Source organism: Eucyclogobius newberryi, unplaced genomic scaffold (genome assembly GCF_026437365.1).
Source record: "Eucyclogobius newberryi isolate DKJ021-1_F unplaced genomic scaffold, fEucNew1.0.hap1 SCAF_9, whole genome shotgun sequence".
Taxonomy (NCBI): Eukaryota; Metazoa; Chordata; class Actinopteri; order Gobiiformes; family Gobiidae; genus Eucyclogobius; species Eucyclogobius newberryi.
In genome coordinates, this window is record NW_027316532.1 from 1,593,145 (window position 1) to 1,615,637 (window position 22,493).

A 22,493-nucleotide genomic window follows, 5' to 3' on the forward strand; every position below is an offset into this window, starting at 1 on the left:
TCATCATGCTCCACAAAGATCCTCATGCTCCACAAAGATCATCATGCTCCACAAAGATCATCATGCTCCAAAAAGATCATCATGCTCCACAAAGATCATCATGCTCCACAAAGATCATCATGCTTCACAAAGATCCTCATGCTCCACAAAGATCATCATGCTCCACAAAGATCATCATGCTCCACAAAGATCATCATGCTCCACAAAGATCATCATGCTCCACAAAGATCATCATGCTCCACAAAGATCATCATGCTCCACAAAGATCATCATGCTCCACAAAGATCATCATGCTCCACAAAGATCATCATGCTCCACAAAGATCATCATGCTCCACAAAGATCTTCATGCTCCACAAAGATCATCATGCTCCACAAAGATCATCATGCTCCACAAAGATCATCATGCTCCACAAAGATCATCATGCTCCACAAAGATCCTCATGCGCCACAAAGATCCTCATGCTCCACAAAGATCATCATGCTCCACAAAGATCCTCATGCTCACAAAGATCATCATGCTCCACAAAGATCATCATGCTCCACAAAGATCATCATGCTCCACAAAGATCATCATGCTCCACAAAGATCATCATGCTCCACAAAGATCCTCATGCTCCACAAAGATCATCATGCTCCACAAAGATCATCATGCTCCACAAAGATCATCATGCTCCACAAAGATCATCATGCTCCACAAAGATCATCATGCTCCACAAAGATCATCATGCTCCACAAAGATCATCATGCTCCACAAAGATCATCATGCTCCACAAAGATCATCATGCTCCACAAAGATCATCATGCTCCACAAAGATCATCATGCTCCACAAAGATCATCATGCTCCACAAAGATCATCATGCTCCACAAAGATCATCATGCTCCACAAAGATCATCATGCTCCACAAAGATCATCATGCTCCACAAAGATCATCATGCTCCACAAAGATCATCATGCTCCACAAAGATCATCATGCTCCACAAAGATCCTCATGCTCCACAAAGATCATCATGCTCCACAAAGATCATCATGCTCCACAAAGATCATCATGCTCCACAAAGATCATCACATGCTCCACAAAGATCATCATGCTCCACAAAGATCATCATGCTCCACAAAGATCATCATGCTTCACAAAGATCATCATGCTCCACAAAGATCATCATGCTCCACAAAGATCATCATGCTCCACAAAGATCATCATGCTCCACAAAGATCATCATGCTCCACAAAGATCCTCATGCGCCACAAAGATCTTCATGCTCCACAAAGATCATCATGCTCCACAAAGATCATCATGCTCCACAAAAATCATCATGCTCCACAAAGATCATCATGCTCCACAAAGATCCTCATGCGCCACAAAGATCATCATGCTCCACAAAGATCATCATGCTTCACAAAGATCATCATGCTCCACAAAGATCCTCATGCTCCACAAAGATCATCATGCTCCACAAAGATCATCATGCTCCAAAAAGATCATCATGCTCCACAAAGATCATCATGCTCCACAAAGATCATCATGCTCCACAAAGATCCTCATGCTCCACAAAGATCCTCATGCTCCACAAAGATCATCATGCTCCACAAAGATCATCATGCTCCACAAAGATCATCATGCTCCACAAAGATCATCATGCTCCACAAAGATCATCATGCTCCACAAAGATCATCATGCTCCACAAAGATCATCATGCTCCACAAAGATCATCATGCTCCACAAAGATCCTCATGCTCCAAAAAGATCATCATGCTCCACAAAGATCATCATGCTCCACAAAGATCATCATGCTCCACAAAGATCCTCATGCTCCACAAAGATCCTCATGCTCCACAAAGATCATCATGCTCCACAAAGATCATCATGCTCCACAAAGATCATCATGCTCCACAAAGATCCTCATCCTCCACAAAGATCATCATGCTCCACAAATATCATCATGCTCCACAAAGATCATCATGCTTCACAAAGATAATCATGCTCCACAAAGATCATCATGCTCCACAAAGATCATCATGCTCCACAAAGATCATCATGCTCCACAAAGATCCTCATGCGCCACAAAGATCCTCATGCGCCACAAAGATCTTCATGCTCCACAAAGATCATCATGCTCCACAAAAATCATCATGCTCCACAAAGATCATCATGCTCCACAAAGATCCTCATGCGCCACAAAGATCCTCATGCTCCACAAAGATCATCATGCTCCACAAAGATCCTCATGCTCCACAAAGATCATCATGCTCCACAAAGATCATCATGCTCCACAAAGATCATCATGCTCCACAAAGATCATCATGCTCCACAAAGATCATCATGCTCCACAAAGATCATCATGCTCCACAAAGATCCTCATGCTCCACAAAGATCATCATTCTCCACAAAGATCATCATGCTCCATAAAGATCCTCATGCTCCACAAAGATCCTCATGCGCCACAAAGATCATCATGCTCCACAAAGATCATCATGCTCCACAAAGATCCTCATGCTCCACAAAGATCATCATGTTCCACAAAGATCATCATGCTCCACAAAGATCCTCATGCTCCACAAAGATCATCATGCTCCACAAAGATCCTCATGCTCCACAAAGATCCTCATCCTCCACAAAGATCCTCATCCTCCACAAAGATCATCATGCTCCACAAAGATCATCATGCTCCACAAAGATCATCATGCTCCACAAAGATCATCATGCTCCACAAAGATCATCATGCGCCACAAAGATCATCATGCTCCACAAAGATCCTCATGCTCCACAAAGATCCTCATGCTCCACAAAGATCATCATGCTCCACAAAGATCATCATGCTCCACAAAGATCATCATGCTCCACAAAGATCATCATGCTCCACAAAGATCCTCATGCTCCACAAAGATCATCATTCTCCACAAAGATCATCATGCTCCATAAAGATCCTCATGCTCCACAAAGATCCTCATGCGCCACAAAGATCATCATGCTCCACAAAGATCATCATGCTCCACAAAGATCCTCATGCTCCACAAAGATCATCATGTTCCACAAAGATCATCATGCTCCACAAAGATCCTCATGCTCCACAAAGATCATCATGCTCCACAAAGATCCTCATGCTCCACAAAGATCCTCATCCTCCACAAAGATCCTCATCCTCCACAAAGATCATCATGCTCCACAAAGATCATCATGCTCCACAAAGATCATCATGCTCCACAAAGATCATCATGCTCCACAAAGATCATCATGCGCCACAAAGATCATCATGCTCCACAAAGATCCTCATGCTCCACAAAGATCCTCATGCTCCACAAAGATCCTCATGCTGTAGAAATGAGCATGTCTAAAATAACCTCACGATAGTGATAGTGCTTCAGAGCTAGAAGGTCCTGGGATCGAGGTGGTGGTGGAAGTGTAGAAGAGGAGGAGCAGAGGAGGAGGTGAAGAAGAAGAGGAGCAGAGGAGGAGGTGTAGAAGAACAGGGGGAGAGGGAATTAAATTTGTTTGTGATAAACCTCTTTTTAACGTGTTTTACTATGATTATTTTTTAATGCAAAGCTTCTTTTTTTGTACAATTAAGACACAATATGAATCACACCTTATCTCTGCTCCCAGAGAGACCTGGTTTAGACCTGGTTTGGACCTGGTTAAGACCTGTTTAGTCCTGGTTTAGACCTGGTTTGGACCTGGTTTAGACCTGGTTTAGTCTTGGTTTGGACCTGGTTTAGACCTGGTTCAGACCTGGTTTAGCCCTGGTTTAGAACTGGTTTAGACCTGGTTTAGTCCTGGTTTGGACCTGGTTTAGTCTTGGTTTAGACCTGGTTTAGACCTGGTTTAGACCTGGTTTGGACTTGGTTTAGAACTGGTTTAGACCTGGTTTAGTCCTGGTTTGGACCTGGTTTAGTCTTGGTTTAGACCTGGTTTAGTCCTGGATTAGAGCTGGTTTAGACCTGGTTTAGACCTGGTTTAGACCTGGTTTAGACCTGGTTTAGACCTGGTTTAGTCCTGGATTAGAGCTGGTTTAGACCTGGTTTAGACCTGGTTTAGACCTGGTTTAAACCTGGTTTAGTCTTGGTTTAGACCTTGTTTAGACCTGGTTTAGACCTGGTTTAGACCTGGTCTAGAACTGGTTTAGAGCTGGTTTAGAGCTGGTTCAGACCTGGTGTAGTCCTGGTTTAGACCTGGTTTAGACCTGGTCTAGTCCTGGTTTAGACCTGGTTTAGACCTGGTCTAGAACTGGTTTAGAGCTGGTTTAGACCTGGTTTAGTCCTGGTGTAGTCCTGGTTTAGACCTGGTTTAGACCTGGTCTAGAACTGGTTTAGAGCTGGTTTAGACCTGGTTTAGTCCTGGTGTAGTCCTGGTTTAGACCTGGTTTAGACCTGGTCTCGACCTGGTTTAGACCTGGTTTAGACCTGGTTTAGTCTTGGTTTGGACCTGGTTTAGACCTGGTTCAGACCTGGTTTAGCCCTGGTTTAGACCTGGTTTAGACCTGGTTTAGACCTGGTTTGGACTTGGTTTAGAACTGGTTTAGACCTGTTTAGACCTGGTTTAGACCTGGTTTATTCTTGGTTTGGACCTGGTTTAGACCTGGTTCAGACCTGGTTTAGCCCTGGTTTAGACCTGGTTTAGACCTGGTTAAGACCTGTTTAGACCTGGTTTAGACCTGGTTTAGTCTTGGTTTGGACCTGGTTTAGACCTGGTTCAGACCTGGTTTAGCCCTGGTTTAGACCTGGTTTAGACCTGGTTTAGACCTGTTTAGTCCTGGTTTAGACCTGGTTTGGACCTGTTTAGACCTGTTTAGACCTGGTTTAGACCTGGTTTATTCTTGGTTTGGACCTGGTTTAGACCTGGTTCAGACCTGGTTTAGCCCTGGTTTAGACCTGGTTTAGACCTGGTTTAGACCTGGTTTGGACTTGGTTTAGTCTTGGTTTAGACCTGGTTAAGACCTGTTTAGTCCTGGTTCAGACCTGGTTTAGCCCTGGTTTAGACCTGGTTTAGACCTGGTTTAGACCTGGTTTGGACTTGGTTTAGTCTTGGTTTAGACCTGGTTAAGACCTGTTTAGACCTGGTTCAGACCTGGTTTTGCCCTGGTTTAGACCTGGTTTAGACCTGGTTTGGACTTGGTTTAGAACTGGTTTAGACCTGGTTTAGTCCTGGTTTGGACCTGGTTTAGTCTTGGTTTAGACCTGGTTAAGACCTGTTTAGTCCTGGTTTAGACCTGGTTTGGACCTGTTTAGACCTGGTTCAGACCTGGTTTTGCCCTGGTTTAGACCTGGTTTAGACCTGGTTTGGACTTGGTTTAGAACTGGTTTAGACCTGGTTTAGTCCTGATTTGGACCTGGTTTAGTCTTGGTTTAGACCTGGTTTAGACCTGGTTTAGACCTGGTTTAGACCTGGTTTAGTCCTGGTTTGGACCTGGTTTAGACCTGGTTTAGACCTGGTTTAGACCTGGTCTAGAACTGGTTTAGAGCTGGTTTAGAGCTGGTTTAGACCTGGTTTAGACCTGGTTTAGTCCTGGTGTAGTCCTGGTTTAGACCTGGTTTAGACCTGGTCTAGAACTGGTTTAGAGCTTGTTTAGAGCTGGTTTAGACCTGGTTTAGACCTGGTTTGGACCTGGTTAAGACCTGTTTAGTCCTGGTTTAGACCTGGTTTGGACCTGGTTTAGTCTTGGTTTAGACCTGGTTTAGACCTGGTTTAGTCCTGGTTTGGACCTGGTTTAGACCTGGTTTAGACCTGGTTTAGACCTGGTCTAGAACTGGTTTAGAGCTGGTTTAGAGCTGGTTTAGACCTGGTGTAGTCCTGGTTTAGACCTGGTTTAGACCTGGTCTAGTCCTGGTTTAGACCTGGTTTAGACCTGGTCTAGAACTGGTTTAGAGCTGGTTTAGACCTGGTTTAGTCCTGGTGTAGTCCTGGTTTAGACCTGGTTTAGACCTGGTCTAGAACTGGTTTAGAGCTGGTTTAGACCTGGTTTAGACCTGGTTTGGACCTGTTTAGACCTGTTTAGACCTGGTCTAGACCTGGTTTAGTCTTGGTTTGGACCTGGTTTAGACCTGGTTCAGACCTGGTTTAGCCCTGGTTTAGACCTGGTTTAGACCTGGTTTAGACCTGGTTTGGACTTGGTTTAGAACTGGTTTAGACCTGGTTTAGTCCTGGTTTGGACGTGGTTTAGTCTTGGTTTAGACCTGGTTTAGACCTGGTTTAGACCTGGTTTAGACCTGGTTTAGTCCTGGTTTGGACCTGGTTTAGACCTGGTTTAGACCTGGTTTAGACCTGGTCTAGAACTGGTTTAGAGCTGGTTTAGAGCTGGTTTAGACCTGGTTTAGACCTGGTTTAGTCCTGGTGTAGTCCTGGTTTAGACCTGGTTTAGACCTGGTCTAGAACTGGTTTAGAGCTTGTTTAGAGCTGGTTTAGACCTGGTTTAGACCTGGTTTAGACCTGGTTTAGACCTGGTTAAGACCTGTTTAGACCTGGTTTAGACCTGGTTTAGACCTGGATTAGACCTGTTTAGACCTGGTTTAGACCTGGTTTGGACCTGGTTTAGACCTGGTTTAGTCTTGGTTTGGACCTGGATTAGACCTGTTTAGACCTGGTTTAGACCTGGTTTAGAACTGGTTTAGACCTGGTTTAGTCCTGGTTTGGACCTGGTTTAGTCTTGGTTTAGACCTGGTTTGGACCTGTTTAGACCTGTTTAGACCTGGTTTAGACCTGGTTTAGACCTGGTTTAGACCTGGTTTAGACCTGGTTTAGAACTGGTTTAGACCTGGTTTAGACCTGGTTTAGACCTGGTTTAGACCTGGTTTAGACCTGGTTTAGAACTGGTTTAGACCTGGTTTAGTCTTGGTTTAGACCTGGTTTGGACCTGTTTAGACCTGTTTAGACCTGGTTTAGACCTGGTTTAGACCTGGTTCAGACCTGGTTTAGACCTGGTTTAGACCTGGTTTAAACCTGGTTTAGTCTTGGTTTAGACCTGGTTTAGACCTGGTTTAGTCCTGGTTTGGACCTGGTTTAGACCTGGTTTAGACCTGGTCTAGAACTGGTTTAGAGCTGGTTTAGAGCTGGTTTAGAGCTGGTTTAGACCTGGTTTAGACCTGGTTTAGACCTGGTTTAGACCTGGTCTAGAACTGGTTTAGAGCTGGTTTAGACCTGGTTTAGACCTGGTCTAGAACTGGTTTAGAGCTGGTTTAGACCTGGTCTCGACCTGGTTTAGACCTGGTTTAGACCTGGTCTAGAACTGGTTTAGTCCTGGTTTAGACCTGGTTTGGACCTGTTTAGACCTGTTTAGACCTGGTTTAGACCTGGTTTAGTCTTGGTTTGGACCTGGTTTAGACCTGGTTTAGACCTGGTTCAGACCTGGTTTAGACCTGGTTTAGTCTTGGTTTAGACCTGGTTTAGACCTGGTTTAGACCTGGTTTAGACCTGGTTTGGACTTGGTTTAGAACTGGTTTAGACCTGGTTTAGTCCTGGTTTGGACCTGGTTTAGTCTTGGTTTAGACCTGGTTAAGACCTGTTTAGTCCTGGTTTAGACCTGGTTTGGACCTGTTTAGACCTGGTTTAGACCTGGTTTAGTCCTGGATTAGAGCTGGTTTAGACCTGGTTTAGTCTTGATTTGGACCTGGTTTAGACCTGGTTTGGACTTGGTTTAGAACTGGTTTAGACCTGGTTTAGTCCTGGTTTGGACCTGGTTTAGTCTTGGTTTAGACCTGGTTTAGACCTGGTTTAGACCTGGTTTAGACCTGGTTTAGTCCTGGTTTGGACCTGGTTTAGACCTGGTTTAGACCTGGTTTAGACCTGGTCTAGAACTGGTTTAGAGCTCGTTTAGAGCTGGTTTAGATCTGGTTTAGTCCTGGTGTAGTCCTGGTTTAGACCTGGTTTAGACCTGGTCTAGAACTGGTTTAGAGCTTGTTTAGAGCTGGTTTAGACCTGGTTAAGACCTGTTTAGACCTGGTTTAGACCTGGTTTGGACCTGTTCAGACCTGGTTTAGACCTGGTTTAGACCTGGTTTAGACCTGGTTTGGACCTGGTTTAGACCTGGTTCAGACCTGGATTAGACCTGTTTAGACCTGGTTTAGACCTGGTTTAGTCCTGGTTTAGCCCTGGTTTAGACCTGTTTAGACCTGGTTTAGACCTGGTTTAGACCTGGTTTAGACCTGGTTTAGACCTGGTTTGGACTTGGTTTAGAACTGGTTTAGACCTGGTTTAGTCCTGGTTTGGACCTGGTTTAGTCTTGGTTTAGACCTGGTTTAGACCTGGTTTAGACCTGGTTTAGACCTGGTTTAGACCTGGTTTAGTCCTGGTTTGGACCTGGTTTAGACCTGGTTTAGACCTGGTTTAGACCTGGTTTAGACCTGGTTTAGACCTGGTTTAGTCCTGGTGTAGTCCTGGTTTAGACCTGGTTTAGACCTGGTTTAGACCTGGTTTAGACCTGGTTTAGTCCTGGTTTAGTCCTGGTTTAGTCCTGGTTTAGACCTGGTTTAGTCCTGGTGTAGTCCTGGTTTAGTCCTGGTGTAGTCCTGGTTTAGACCTGGTTTAGACCTGGTTAAGACCTGTTTAGACCTGGTTTAGACCTGGTTTAGACCTGGTTTAGACCTGGTTCAGACCTGGTTTAGACCTGGTTTAGTCCTGGTGTAGTCCTGGTTTAGACCTGGTTTAGACCTGGTTAAGACCTGTTTAGACCTGGTTTAGACCTGGTTTAGACCTGGTTTAGACCTGGTTCAGACCTGGTTTAGACCTGGTTCAGACCTGGTTCAGACCTGGTTTAGTCCTGGTTCAGACCTGGTTAAGACCTGTTTAGACCTGGTTTAGACCTGGTTCTGACCTGTTCAGTCCTGGTTCAGACCTGGTTTAGAGCTGGTTTAGAGCTGGTTTAGACCTGGTTTAGACCTGGTTTAGACCTGGTTTAGACCTGGTTTAGACCTGGTTCAGACCTGGTTTAGAGCTGGTTTAGAGCTGGTTTAGACCTGGTTTAGTCCTGGTTTAGACCTGGTTTAGTCCTGGTTTAGACCTGGTTTAGACCTGGTTTAGACCTGTTTAGACCTGTTTAGACCTGGTTTAGACCTGGTTCAGACCTGGTTTAGACCTGGTTCAGACCTGGTTTAGACCTGGTTTGGACTTGGTTTAGAACTGGTTTAGACCTGGTTTAGTCCTGGTTTGGACCTGGTTTAGTCTTGGTTTAGACCTGGTTTAGACCTGGTTTAGACCTGGTTTAGACCTGGTTTAGACCTGGTTTAGTCCTGGTTTGGACCTGGTTTAGACCTGGTTTAGACCTGGTTTAGACCTGGTCTAGAACTGGTTTAGAGCTGGTTTAGAGCTGGTTTAGACCTGGTTTAGACCTGGTTTAGACCTGGTTTAGTCCTGGTGTAGTCCTGGTTTAGACCTGGTTTAGACCTGGTTAAGACCTGTTTAGACCTGGTTTAGACCTGGTTTAGACCTGGTTTAGACCTGGTTCAGACCTGGTTTAGACCTGGTTCAGACCTGGTTTAGACCTGGTTTAGTCCTGGTTTAGACCTGGTTTAGTCCTGGTGTAGTCCTGGTTTAGACCTGGTTTAGACCTGGTTAAGACCTGTTTAGACCTGGTTTAGACCTGGTTTAGACCTGGTTTAGACCTGGTTCAGACCTGGTTTAGACCTGGTTTAGTCCTGGTGTAGTCCTGGTTTAGACCTGGTTTAGACCTGGTTTAGACCTGGTTTAGAGCTGGTTTAGAGCTGGTTTAGACCTGGTTTAGACCTGGTTTAGACCTGGTTTAGACCTGGTTTAGACCTGGTTTAGACCTGGTTTAGACCTGGTTTAGTCCTGGTGTAGTCCTGGTTTAGACCTGGTTTAGACCTGGTTTAGACCTGGTTTAGACCTGGTTTAGTCCTGGTGTAGTCCTGGTTTAGACCTGGTTTAGACCTGGTTTAGACCTGGTTTAGACCTGGTTCAGACCTGGTTTAGACCTGGTTCAGACCTGGTTTAGACCTGGTTTAGTCCTGGTTTAGACCTGGTTTAGTCCTGGTGTAGTCCTGGTTTAGACCTGGTTTAGACCTGGTTAAGACCTGTTTAGACCTGGTTTAGACCTGGTTTAGACCTGGTTTAGACCTGGTTCAGACCTGGTTTAGACCTGGTTTAGTCCTGGTGTAGTCCTGGTTTAGACCTGGTTTAGACCTGGTTAAGACCTGTTTAGACCTGGTTTAGACCTGGTTTAGACCTGGTTTAGACCTGGTTCAGACCTGGTTTAGACCTGGTTCAGACCTGGTTCAGACCTGGTTTAGTCCTGGTTCAGACCTGGTTAAGACCTGGTTTAGTCCTGGTGTAGTCCTGGTTTAGACCTGGTTTAGACCTGGTTCAGACCTGGTTCAGACCTGGTTTAGACCTGGTTCAGACCTGGTTCAGACCTGGTTTAGACCTGGTTCAGACCTGGTTTAGACCTGGTTTAGTCCTGGTGTAGTCCTGGTTTAGACCTGGTTTAGACCTGGTTAAGACCTGTTTAGACCTGGTTTAGACCTGGTTTAGACCTGGTTTAGACCTGGTTCAGACCTGGTTTAGACCTGGTTTAGACCTGGTTCTGACCTGTTCAGACCTGGTTCAGACCTGGTTTAGAGCTGGTTTAGAGCTGGTTTAGACCTGGTTTAGACCTGGTTTAGACCTGGTTTAGACCTGGTTTAGACCTGGTTCAGACCTGGTTTAGAGCTGGTTTAGAGCTGGTTTAGACCTGGTTTAGTCCTGGTTTAGACCTGGTTTAGTCCTGGTTTAGACCTGGTTTAGACCTGGTTTAGACCTGTTTAGACCTGTTTAGACCTGGTTTAGACCTGGTTCAGACCTGGTTTAGACCTGGTTCAGACCTGGTTTAGACCTGGTTTGGACTTGGTTTAGAACTGGTTTAGACCTGGTTTAGTCCTGGTTTGGACCTGGTTTAGTCTTGGTTTAGACCTGGTTTAGACCTGGTTTAGACCTGGTTTAGACCTGGTTTAGACCTGGTTTAGTCCTGGTTTGGACCTGGTTTAGACCTGGTTTAGACCTGGTTTAGACCTGGTCTAGAACTGGTTTAGAGCTGGTTTAGAGCTGGTTTAGACCTGGTTTAGACCTGGTTTAGACCTGGTTTAGTCCTGGTGTAGTCCTGGTTTAGACCTGGTTTAGACCTGGTTAAGACCTGTTTAGACCTGGTTTAGACCTGGTTTAGACCTGGTTTAGACCTGGTTCAGACCTGGTTTAGACCTGGTTCAGACCTGGTTTAGACCTGGTTTAGTCCTGGTTTAGACCTGGTTTAGTCCTGGTGTAGTCCTGGTTTAGACCTGGTTTAGACCTGGTTAAGACCTGTTTAGACCTGGTTTAGACCTGGTTTAGACCTGGTTTAGACCTGGTTCAGACCTGGTTTAGACCTGGTTTAGTCCTGGTGTAGTCCTGGTTTAGACCTGGTTTAGACCTGGTTTAGACCTGGTTTAGACCTGGTTCAGACCTGGTTCAGACCTGGTTTAGTCCTGGTTCAGACCTGGTTAAGACCTGTTTAGACCTGGTTTAGACCTGGTTTGGACCTGTTCAGACCTGGTTCAGACCTGGTTTAGAGCTGGTTTAGAGCTGGTTTAGACCTGGTTTAGACCTGGTTTAGACCTGGTTTAGACCTGGTTTAGACCTGGTTCAGACCTGGTTTAGAGCTGGTTTAGAGCTGGTTTAGACCTGGTTTAGTCCTGGTTTAGACCTGGTTTAGTCCTGGTTTAGACCTGGTTTAGACCTGGTTTAGACCTGTTTAGACCTGTTTAGACCTGGTTTAGACCTGGTTCAGAGCTGGTTTAGAGCTGGTTTAGACCTGGTTTAGACCTGGTTTAGACCTGGTTTAGACCTGTTTAGACCTGGTTTAGTCCTGGTTTAGACCTGGTTTAGTCCTGGTTTAGAGCTGGTTTAGACCTGGCTTAGTCCTGGTTTAGACCTGGTTTAGTCCTGGTTTAGACCTGGTTTAGTCCTGGTTTAGAGCTGGTTTAGACCTGGCTTAGTCCTGGTTTAGACCTGGTTTAGTCCTGGTTTAGACCTGGTTTAGACCTGGTTTAGACCTGGTTTAGACCTGTTTAGACCTGTTTAGACCTGGTTTAGACCTGGTTCAGACCTGGTTTAGACCTGGTTCAGACCTGGTTTAGACCTGGTTTAGTCCTGGTTTAGACCTGGTTTAGTCCTGGTTTAGACCTGGTTTAGACCTGGTTTAGACCTGTTTAGACCTGTTTAGACCTGGTTTAGACCTGGTTCAGAGCTGGTTTAGAGCTGGTTTAGACCTGGTTTAGTCCTGGTTTAGACCTGGTTTAGACCTGGTTTAGAGCTGGTTTAGAGCTGGTTTAGACCTGGTTTAGTCCTGGTTTAGACCTGGTTTAGTCCTGGTTTAGACCTGGTTTAGTCCTGGTTTAGACCTGGTTTAGACCTGGTTTAGAGCTGGTTTAGAGCTGGTTTAGACCTGGTTTAGTCCTGGTTTAGACCTGGTTTAGTCCTGGTTTAGACCTGGTTTAGTCCTGGTTTAGACCTGGTTTAGTCCTGGTTTAGACCTGGTTTAGTCCTGGTTTAGACCTGGTTTAGAGCTGGTTTAGACCTGTTTACAGCAGGTGTTGTTTGAAGTTTGGTTTCTGACGAGTCAGTGTTTCTGCGGCTCATTAAAATGTGTGTGAACACATCATTTATACATGAACCAGGACTAAACCAGGTCTAAACCAGGTCTAAACCAGGTCTAGGAACCTCTAAGATCTTTTTATAGGAGCAAAAAGAGGGCAAACTGAGGCAGATGTTTGATTTTGTCACAAACAACTTCTTTTACAATATTCTAGAATGGTCAGGTGTTCTCAGAGTTGTTCCTTTGTTAATTAATTATACACACTATTTTAGCCTCTTAGTATAACAGTACTAGTATAATAATAATAATAATAATAACTTTTATTTATATAGCGCTTTTCAGTGACCCAAAGACGCTGAACATAATAAAAAAGGGGGGGTATTTACAGACAGGGGGGACAACACGTACAGAACACATTAATATACAGATAAAATGAACAAGACAGAAGAAGTAGAGAGAAAAAGATGGGGATGTAACAGGGGGTAGAAGAGTAGGCAATGGGGTAGAGGAGGCTAGGGGTAGGGGAGGTCATAGGCTTGGGTGAAGAGGTATGTTTTTAGGCGGGATTTGAATGTTGTGAGTGAGGGAGAGTGGCGGACAGGTTGGGGGAGGGAGTTCCAGAGTCGGGGTGCTGTTCGGGAGAAAGTTTTGAGTCGGGATGTTGGTGCAGCCAGGGTGAGAGAGGAGGAGGATCGGAGAGCTCGGGAGGGGCGGTGGGGGATGAGGAGGTCAGACAGGTAGGGGGGGGCAAGGTGGTGAAGAGCTTTGAAGGTGAGGAGGAGTATTTTAAAGTTTATGCGCTGCTTGATGGGGAGAGAGTGGAGAGAGCGGAGAACGGGAGTGATGTGATCACGGGACCGGGTGTGGGTGAGGAGGCGGGTGTGAGTGAGGAGGGTGTGGGTGAGGAGGGTGTGGGTGAGGAGGCGGGTGTGGGTGAGGAGGCGGGTGTGGGTGAGGAGGAGGGTGTGGGTGAGGAGGAGGGTGTGGGTGAGGCGGGTGTGGGTGAGGAGGCGGGCAGCGGAGTTTTGGACCATTTGGAGTCTGTGGAGGGAATGGGAGGAGATGAAGGCATGGATGAGGGATTCAGCAGCGGGGAGGGTGAGGCAGTACTAGCAGTACTAGTATAAGATAAGATATTCCTTTATTGTCCCACATGGGGAAATTTCATTGTTGCAACGCAGGTAGATACAGAGGTAGATCCAGAAGAACAGATCACTTATAGGAAGTCTGAAAAACACTTTCAGTAGAAGATCTCCTATAAATAAATAAAAACTCCCATAGACAAATAAATAAATAAATACCATTGCGTGTGATCACGACAGTAATTGCACATGAATATGTGTCACGACAGCACATAGATTGCACAGTAATTGCACATGAATCACAACAGTAATTGCACATATGACAGAATTGCACATCAGTATTAGGTTAGGTCAGTATTGCGAGTGTTCAGTACTAACAGTTTTTGTTATAAAGTCTGACAGCAGCAGGAAGGAAAGACCTACGGAACCTTTCCTTCACACATCGAGGGTGGATCAGTCTCTCACTGAAGCTGCTCTCCAGAGTGGAGAGAGTGTCCTGCAGGGGACAGAGTGTCCTGCAGGGGGTGACACTCATGGTCCAGCATAGATGTGAATCTAGCCAGGACCCTCCTGTCCCCCACCTCCTGCACCAAGTCCAGAGCACAGCCCAGGACGGAGCTGGACTTCTTGATGACTCTGTCCAGCCTCTTCCTCTCCCTCTCTGTGATGCTGCTGCTCCAGCAGACCACACCGTACAGGAGCTGATGCACCACAGAGTCAGAGAAGGTCTCCAGGAGTGGCCCTGACAGGGCCACTCCTGGAGAGGAGTGGCCCTGTGTAACAGCAGTTTGCATATCGGTCTGGCATCGGAGTGGAGGACGCCGTCATCTCCTGCTGCACCGCTCTCTCTCTCACCTGGAAAAGCCTGGCAGCTCTGTGAGGATCCTGTTCTTCGATCTTTCCAGCGCCTTCAACACCATCAGCTCCTGAGGGACAAGCTGGAGACGGCTCCTGAGGGACAAGCTGGAGACGGCTCCTGAGGGACAAGCTGGAGACGGCTCCTGAGGGACAAACTGGAGACGGCTCCTGAGGGACAAGCTGGAGACGGCTCCTGAGGGACAAGCTGGAGACGGCTCCTGAGGGACAAGCTGGAGACGGCTCCTGAGGGACAAACTGGAGACGGCTCCTGAGGGACAAGCTGGAGACGGCTGGTGTAGAGTACGACCTGCAGAGTGGATCCTGGACTACCTCACAGACCGACCCCAGTTTGTGAGAGCCTGGAACTGTGTGTCTGACACTCGGACCTGCAGTGTGGGGGACCTGCAGTGTGGGGGACCTGCAGTGTGGGGGCGCCCCAGGGCACTGTCCTCGCGCCCTTTCTCTTCACCCTTTATACTGCAGACTTCAGACATGACACGGACAGCTGTGTCCTGCAGAAGTTCTCTGACGACTCTGCCATCATCGGACATGTTTTTCCTCTTTCTTCTTGCCCTCTGAGCTGGTGGACACACCTTGAGCTCTGTGTTGTAAGGTTCTGATCACCCCCAGCTTGTGCTGTAGTGGGTGGTTAGAACCAAAGAGCAGATACTGGTCCGTGTGTGTAGGTTTCCTATATGCTCTTTGGTTCCAACCACCCACTACAGCACAAGCTGGGGGTGATCAGAACCTTACAACACAGAGCTCAAGGTGTGCCCACCAGCTCAGAGGGCAAGAAGAAAGAGGAAAAACATGTCCGAAATGCCCTCTCAGCCTGTGGTTACCCCGCTTGGGCTCTCAACAGAGTGAAGAGAACCAAGAAGCAGGACAAAAGGGAAACTGAACAGAGAAGGAAGGGTGTTTCTATCCCTTATGTGTCTGGCCTGTCGGAAAAACTGCAGAGAATTTTTAGACAACACGAAGTCCCTGTTTATTTTAAACCAGGAAACACTTTAAGACAAAAACTGGTTCACCCTAAGGACAAGTTGCCGACTCAAAAACAGAGCAATGTAGTTTATTCGATCCAATGCAGGGAAGAAAGCTGTAAAGAACGGTACATAGGTGAGACGAAACAGCCTCTACACAAGAGGCTTTATCAGCACAGAAGAAATACAAGTTCAGGACCTCAGAGTGCCGTGCATCTCCATCTTGAAGCCTCTAATCACTCGTTTGAAGACGGTGAGGTGAAGGTTTTAAGCAGGAGAAAAGATGGTTTGAAAGAGGAGTCAAGGAAGCTATTTTTGTTAAAAAAGAAAGACCTTCTTTAAACAGAAATGGAGGGCTAAGATTCTATCTTCCTGGTATCTATAATGGTATACTGAACCCCTGGAAAGGTAGAGGACCAGGACCAGGACATTTAGATGCTAATCAGGTCCTCAGGGTGGTTGAGCCAGGGTCTCACGAAGACAAAGAGGATTCTAATAGCCCATTAAGATTCTGAATAGGCTCGGTAGATACAAGGGGGAGTTTCTGTTGAAACAAACAACTCTTTCTACTTCAGGAAGGCTCCTCCCAATGGGCGGGTCTTACCACAGAACAGTATTAATATCGGAGTTCTCGACCTAAATTCTTTTATTGACAATGACTCTTGGATGAAGTCGAAATGTCTATTTTTTCAAACTCAGTCCAGATGAAACAACTGAAGCTTTTTCTACAACAGTACTAGTATAACAGTACTAATATTACAGTACTAGTGTAACAGTTCTAGTATAGCAGTACTAGTACAGCAGTACTAGTATAATGAGTATTGCAGTATCGGGGCTTTGGCTTTTGCCGACGCGACACTTTCTTGCTCCACTTTGACGTCTTTATTTGGGACGAGCTGAATCTGCAGAACGTCACAAACCTCAAACTGAAGCCCACAAATGAGACGTAACCACGGGCAACCGAGGGGGGGAGAGGGGGAGGAGAGGGAGGAGAGGGGGGGAGGGGGGGAGGGGGAGGAGAGGGAGGAGCTTAACTCCTCTGAGATGTTTGGTATAAATGTTTTTTCCTCAGAGGAAGATGAATATCTCGTGAATAAAATATGCTTTGAGACTCTCTTTAACATTTAATCATCTCGTCCTTGCCCCGCCCACAGCAAAGAAAGAAAGAAAGAAAAAAGAGTGTTATTATACAGGACGATGGGAGAGAAGGGAGGGACATGCAGCAAATTCTCATGAAGGTGATCGACTGAAGACTTCCATCTATGCAGGCCACTCCCTCCAGACAGGAGGCCACTCCCCCTAGGCAGGAGGCCACTCCCCCCAGGCAAGGGGCCACTCCCCCTAGGCAGGAGGCCACTCCCCCTAGGCAGAAGGCCACTCCCCCCAGGCAGGGGGCCACTCCCCCTAGACAGGAGGCCACTCCCCCTAGGCAGGAGGCCACTCCCCCCAGGCAGGAGGCCACTCCCCCTAGGCAGGAGGCCACTCCCCTCAGGCAGGAGGCCGCTCCCCTCAGGCAGGAGGCCACTCCCCTCAGGCAGGAGGCCGCTCCCCTCAGGCAGGAGGCCGCTCCCCTCAGGCAGGAGGCCACTCCCCTCAGGCAGGAGGCCACTCCCCTCAGGCAGGAGGCCACTCCCCTCAGGCAGGAGGCCACTCCCCTCAGGCAGGAGGCCGCTCCCCTCAGGCAGGAGGCCACTCCCCTCAGGCAGGAGGCCACTCCCCTCAGGCAGGAGGCCACTCCCCTCAGGCAGGAGGCCACTCCCCTCAGGCAGAGTGTGATGGAAGGTTCTGGACCGTATTCAAATCAATTTATTTTTGTAACGCCCAAAGTCACAACAACAGTTTCCTCTGAGGGCGACAGTGAAAAACAAATGAAGCAATGTCAGTGGGCGAGGGACGATGTCCCAGAGTCCTCTCCTTAGACCCTCCTTCTCTACAAAGAACCTCCTTGGGAAAAAGTCTAAACCTGGAGGAGTTCCACAGTGAAGGAGAGATCTGACTCTGATGGTCTGTTACCGCTGCACCTCCTGTAACAGACTCATCCCCGTCTGAGATGAGCCCGATGAGGGTGGTGTCGTCATGGCGATGAGGGTGGTGTTGTCATGACCGGTTTAAACCGGGTCTAGACCTGGACTGAAGGTGGGACTGTGTGGTTTGTTGTTGTGCTGCGTCTGAGGCTTTTATCTTTAATAATTCATCTCAAACAAATGTGGAACAGGCTCATTGTTAATTCAGAGCGACACAAACATAAGCGACAAACAGAAGCTCGAGGGTTAAGTCCACTGTCCATCTGCACGTCCAGAAGTCCTCCAGAGACACTTTAGGACCACAAAGAACAAGAGGACACATGGGTTTAGTGTCATGAAATAAACTCATACATAAATCATATCCCTACATTGAACTCACGTTTAAGAAATATCCTCATCCTCAAATAAAAAGTGTTCTCAATCTGTGGACCTACTATACCACCTATATATATATATATATATATATATATATATATACATACATACACAAACTCTCACCTCACCCTCTGTGGGTGGTCTCTCTTCCTCCCCCTTCAAGCTGGGGTCCTCCTCCAGAGGCCCCTGGGAGCTTGAGGGTTCTTCAGTGTCTTTGCTGTTCCTGCACTTTTCTGGACTGAGATGTCTGATGTTTTTCCTGGATCTGCTCAAATCACTCCTCCGGTTTGGGGGTCACTCCTCCAGTTTGGGGGTCACTCCTCCAGTTTGGGGGTCATTGCCCCAAGTGCTCCGGTCACTACGGGCACCACCGATACCTTCACGCTATATATCTATATCTAGTATAAATGTGAAACTCGATGCCATGAAAATGTGACATGTTTTGAATCCATAAATGTACAAGTTTCACACTATAATCCCGTGTGTGTGACGTCAGCGGCTGCAGGACAGTTTGTGTTACAGCACCATCTGGTGGACAGATACGGCACTGTTCAATTTTGCCTGACAAAACCTCGAGTTTTACAACGTTTTATATTCTACTAATACAATATGAGAAGAATTTTGTCATTATTATTGACATCTGCAAATTACTCACATCTAAAACAGGTTAATTGCAATAACTGCGACTAAAATGTCTCAAAATCATGGTTTTGTTTTGTTTAGTTGTCATTTTTCGAGCCCAACACTTGGATTTGAAAGGATACTATATGTAGTTAGGAGACGAGGGAAAAAATGTAAGATAAAGAGTTCACGTTGGGAGTCGATATGGGGAACCTCTACACGCTCCGCTGTGTCTCTAACCTGATAATATAATACATCCATCCCAGAGGCGGAGCCAGACATTCTAAACAACCGGGGCTTAGCCCCAAAAGAAAGGGAGGGGCTTCATTCTGGCCAATATGATGTGGTTTTAGTGCAGTTACAGACAGTTACAGACAGTTACAGACAGTTACAGACAGTTACAGACAGTTACAGACAGTTACAGACAGTTACAGACAGTTACAGACAGTTACAGACAGTTACAGACAGTTGCAGACAGTTGCAGACAGTTGCAGACAGAAACCCTCCAAAGGCAAAGACAGACTTTTTGCCTTCTGAGAGCTCCTCCTCCACAACACGTTGAACAGAACAGCAGAAATTGTACATCTTGATGTTCTTTAAAACAATCAGTGACAAAACAAATATGATATTAGGGTTAGAGGTTAGGTTTAGGGTTATTTATTTTATGGTCTTGCTTGCATGTCCATTGTCATTCTCTATTTAGTTCATTCACGTGTTCAGGTTCTGTGGCATTGTTGTTGTTGTTGTTGTTGTTGTTGTTGTTGTTGTTCTCCTGGGAGGATTTTAAGTCAAGTCAAGTCAAGCCTTCTGATTGGTTGAGTGCCCCAACCCAAGTACGAAACAAATATTCGCAGGCGGCGCACACTTTACCCGAACACTCAGAGGAAGCTCCCGCTCTAGTTGCGGAGGCGAATGTCCAACGTCCAACGTGAAACTAAACTTCACCGCGATGAAACACGACACGAAATAGTCATTATTCATGAAACCGGAAAGTGTCGGTATAAACCTCAAACTCCGCACGTCGGAACCTTTGTGCCGCGCGGCTCTTGTTCCCGCACGGACCGTGACGGATGCAGGACGTAAACATGGCGGCCGGGCTCGCGCTTGTGTCCTCTCGGTTCCGTGGGCTTCTGTGTGTGCGCGTGCCCCCCGTGCGCGTGCTGGTCCCGGGTCTGGGGCCGGTCCAGACCCGGACCTTCGCCCTGAACCCGGACCCGGACCCGGGCCTGGCCCAGAACCCGTTTTACTCCAAATATCACGAGAAGATCCGCGAGCTGCGCAGGTGAGGCGCATGCGCAGAGACGGACCACTCTTTACGTTACATTTATGATTCTAAAAACACGACCTTTGTAAGCTGTAAAACATAAACATGATTATTTACACTCTTACAAACGTGACAATATGAAAGGATTTGAACTTGGGCTTCAGCAAGTTTAATTAATTACTAATAACTAATCGATTATTGAAATAATTGTCAATTAATTCAGTACTAAAATAACCCTTTGATGGCACAGGCTCAAAACACAAGCTGAGAAAAGAAGTTTATGACTCAAATTTAGCAGAAATTGAATGAAAATGATGCAGAAAAAATAAATGTACATTTAGTGTATTTTAGTTTGTTTCATCTGGTCAAACTTTCATCACTTCTAAACAACTCATTTCATAATCGAGAGACTAAACCTCCAGATCCATGAGGTTTGACTCCTGTTATTTCATGTTTTTCCCTTTCAATGACATTAGTAAAAGGTATACCGTGGTCAGTGACGTTTAGTGTGTCATTGTAGTTCATTTCACTGGTCACGTCACCATAGCAACAGGTAAACACATGAGTTTCGTCAGGAGGGACTAGTTTGAACCCCTCCCACAGAAACACTGTTATATTCACTGATCCACGGACACTTGACCATCCAGAGACAGCAGGGGGCGATGACGGACACTTGACCATCCAGAGACAGCAGGGGGCGATGACGGACACTTGACCATCCAGAGACAGCAGGGGGCGATGACGGACACTTGACCATCCAGAGACAGCAGGGGGCGATGACGGACACTTGACCATCCAGAGACAGCAGGGGGCGACGACGGACACTTGACCATCCAGAGACAGCAGGGGGCGATGACGGACACTTGACCATCCAGAGACAGCAGGGGGCGATGACGGACACTTGACCATCCAGAGACAGCAGGGGGCGATGACGGACACTTGACCATCACACAGACAGCAGGGGGCGATGACGGACACTTGACCATCCAGAGACAGCAGGGGGCGATGACGGACACTTGACCATCCAGAGACAGCAGGGGGCGATGACGGACACTTGACCATCCAGAGACAGCAGGGGGCGACCACGGACACTTGACCATCCAGAGACAGCAGGGGGCGATGACGGACACTTGACCATCCAGAGACAGCAGGGGGCGATGACGGACACTTGACCATCCAGAGACAGCAGGGGGCGATGACGGACACTTGACCATCCAGAGACAGCAGGGGGCGATGACGGACACTTGACCATCACACAGACAGCAGGGGGCGATGACGGACACTTGACCATCCAGAGACAGCAGGGGGCGATGACGGACACTTGACCATCCAGAGACAGCAGGGGGCGATGACGGACACTTGACCATCCAGAGACAGCAGGGGGCGACCACGGACACTTGACCATCCAGAGACAGCAGGGGGCGATGACGGACACTTGACCATCCAGAGACAGCAGGGGGCGATGACGGACACTTGACCATCCAGAGACAGCAGGGGGCGACCACGGACACTTGACCATCCAGAGACAGCAGGGGGCGACGACAGACACTTGACCATCCAGAGACAGCAGGGGGCGACGACGGACACTTGACCATCCAGAGACAGCAGGGGGCGATGACGGACACTTGACCATCCAGAGACAGCAGGGGGCGATGATGGACACTTGACCATCCAGAGACAGCAGGGGGCGACGACGGACACTTGACCATCCAGAGACAGCAGGGGGCGATGACGGACACTTGACCATCCAGAGACAGCAGGGGGCGATGATGGACACTTGACCATCCAGAGACAGCAGGGGGCGACGACGGACACTTGACCATCCAGAGACAGCAGGGGGCGACGACGGACACTTGACCATCCAGAGACAGCAGGGGGCGATGACGGACACTTGACCATCCAGAGACAGCAGGGGGCGATGACGGACACTTGACCATCCAGAGACAGCAGGGGGCGACGACGGACACTTGACCATCACACAGACAGCAGGGGGCGATGACGGACACTTGACCATCCAGAGGCAGCAGGGGGCGATGACGGACACTTGACCATCCAGAGACAGCAGGGGGCGATGACGGACACTTGACCATCCAGAGACAGCAGGGGGCGACGACGGACACTTGACCATTCAGAGACAGCAGGGGGCGACCACGGACACTTGACCATCCAGAGACAGCAGGGGGCGATGACGGACACTTGACCATCCAGAGACAGCAGGGGGCGATGACGGACACTTGACCATCCAGAGACAGCAGGGGGCGACCACGGACACTTGACCATCCAGAGACAGCAGGGGGCGACGACGGACACTGGACCATCCAGAGACAGCAGGGGGCGACCACGGACACTTGACCATCCAGAGACAGCAGGGGGCGACGACGGACACTTGACCATCCAGAGACAGCAGGGGGCGACGACGGACACTTGACCATCCAGAGACAGCAGGGGGCGACGACGGACACTTGACCATCCAGAGACAGCAGGGGGCGATGACGGACACTTGACCATCCAGAGACAGCAGGGGGCGATGATGGACACTTGACCATCCAGAGACAGCAGGGGGCGACGACGGACACTTGACCATCCAGAGACAGCAGGGGGCGACGACGGACACTTGACCATCCAGAGACAGCAGGGGGCGATGACGGACACTTGACCATCCAGAGACAGCAGGGGGCGACCACGGACACTTGACCATCCAGAGACAGCAGGGGGCGATGACGGACAATTGACC

General features: G+C 47.8%; 1 protein-coding gene across 2 annotated transcripts in view; it reads left to right on the forward strand.

Annotated features, from left to right (window-relative positions):
* The window catches only part of atpaf1 (ATP synthase mitochondrial F1 complex assembly factor 1), an 82,516-nt gene that overhangs the window by 38,113 nt on the left and 21,910 nt on the right, over positions 1 to 22,493 (forward strand). Inside the window, exon 1 of one of the 2 annotated variants that reach the window (XM_072439106.1) lies at positions 19,540 to 19,777. The exons of the other annotated variant lie outside the window; for it this stretch is intronic. Coding sequence (XP_072295207.1) covers positions 19,566 to 19,777 — 212 coding nt within the window. The 5' untranslated portion in view covers positions 19,540 to 19,565. Of the gene's footprint in view, positions 1 to 19,539; positions 19,778 to 22,493 lie in introns of those variants that run through there. 2 annotated transcript variants of the gene reach the window in all.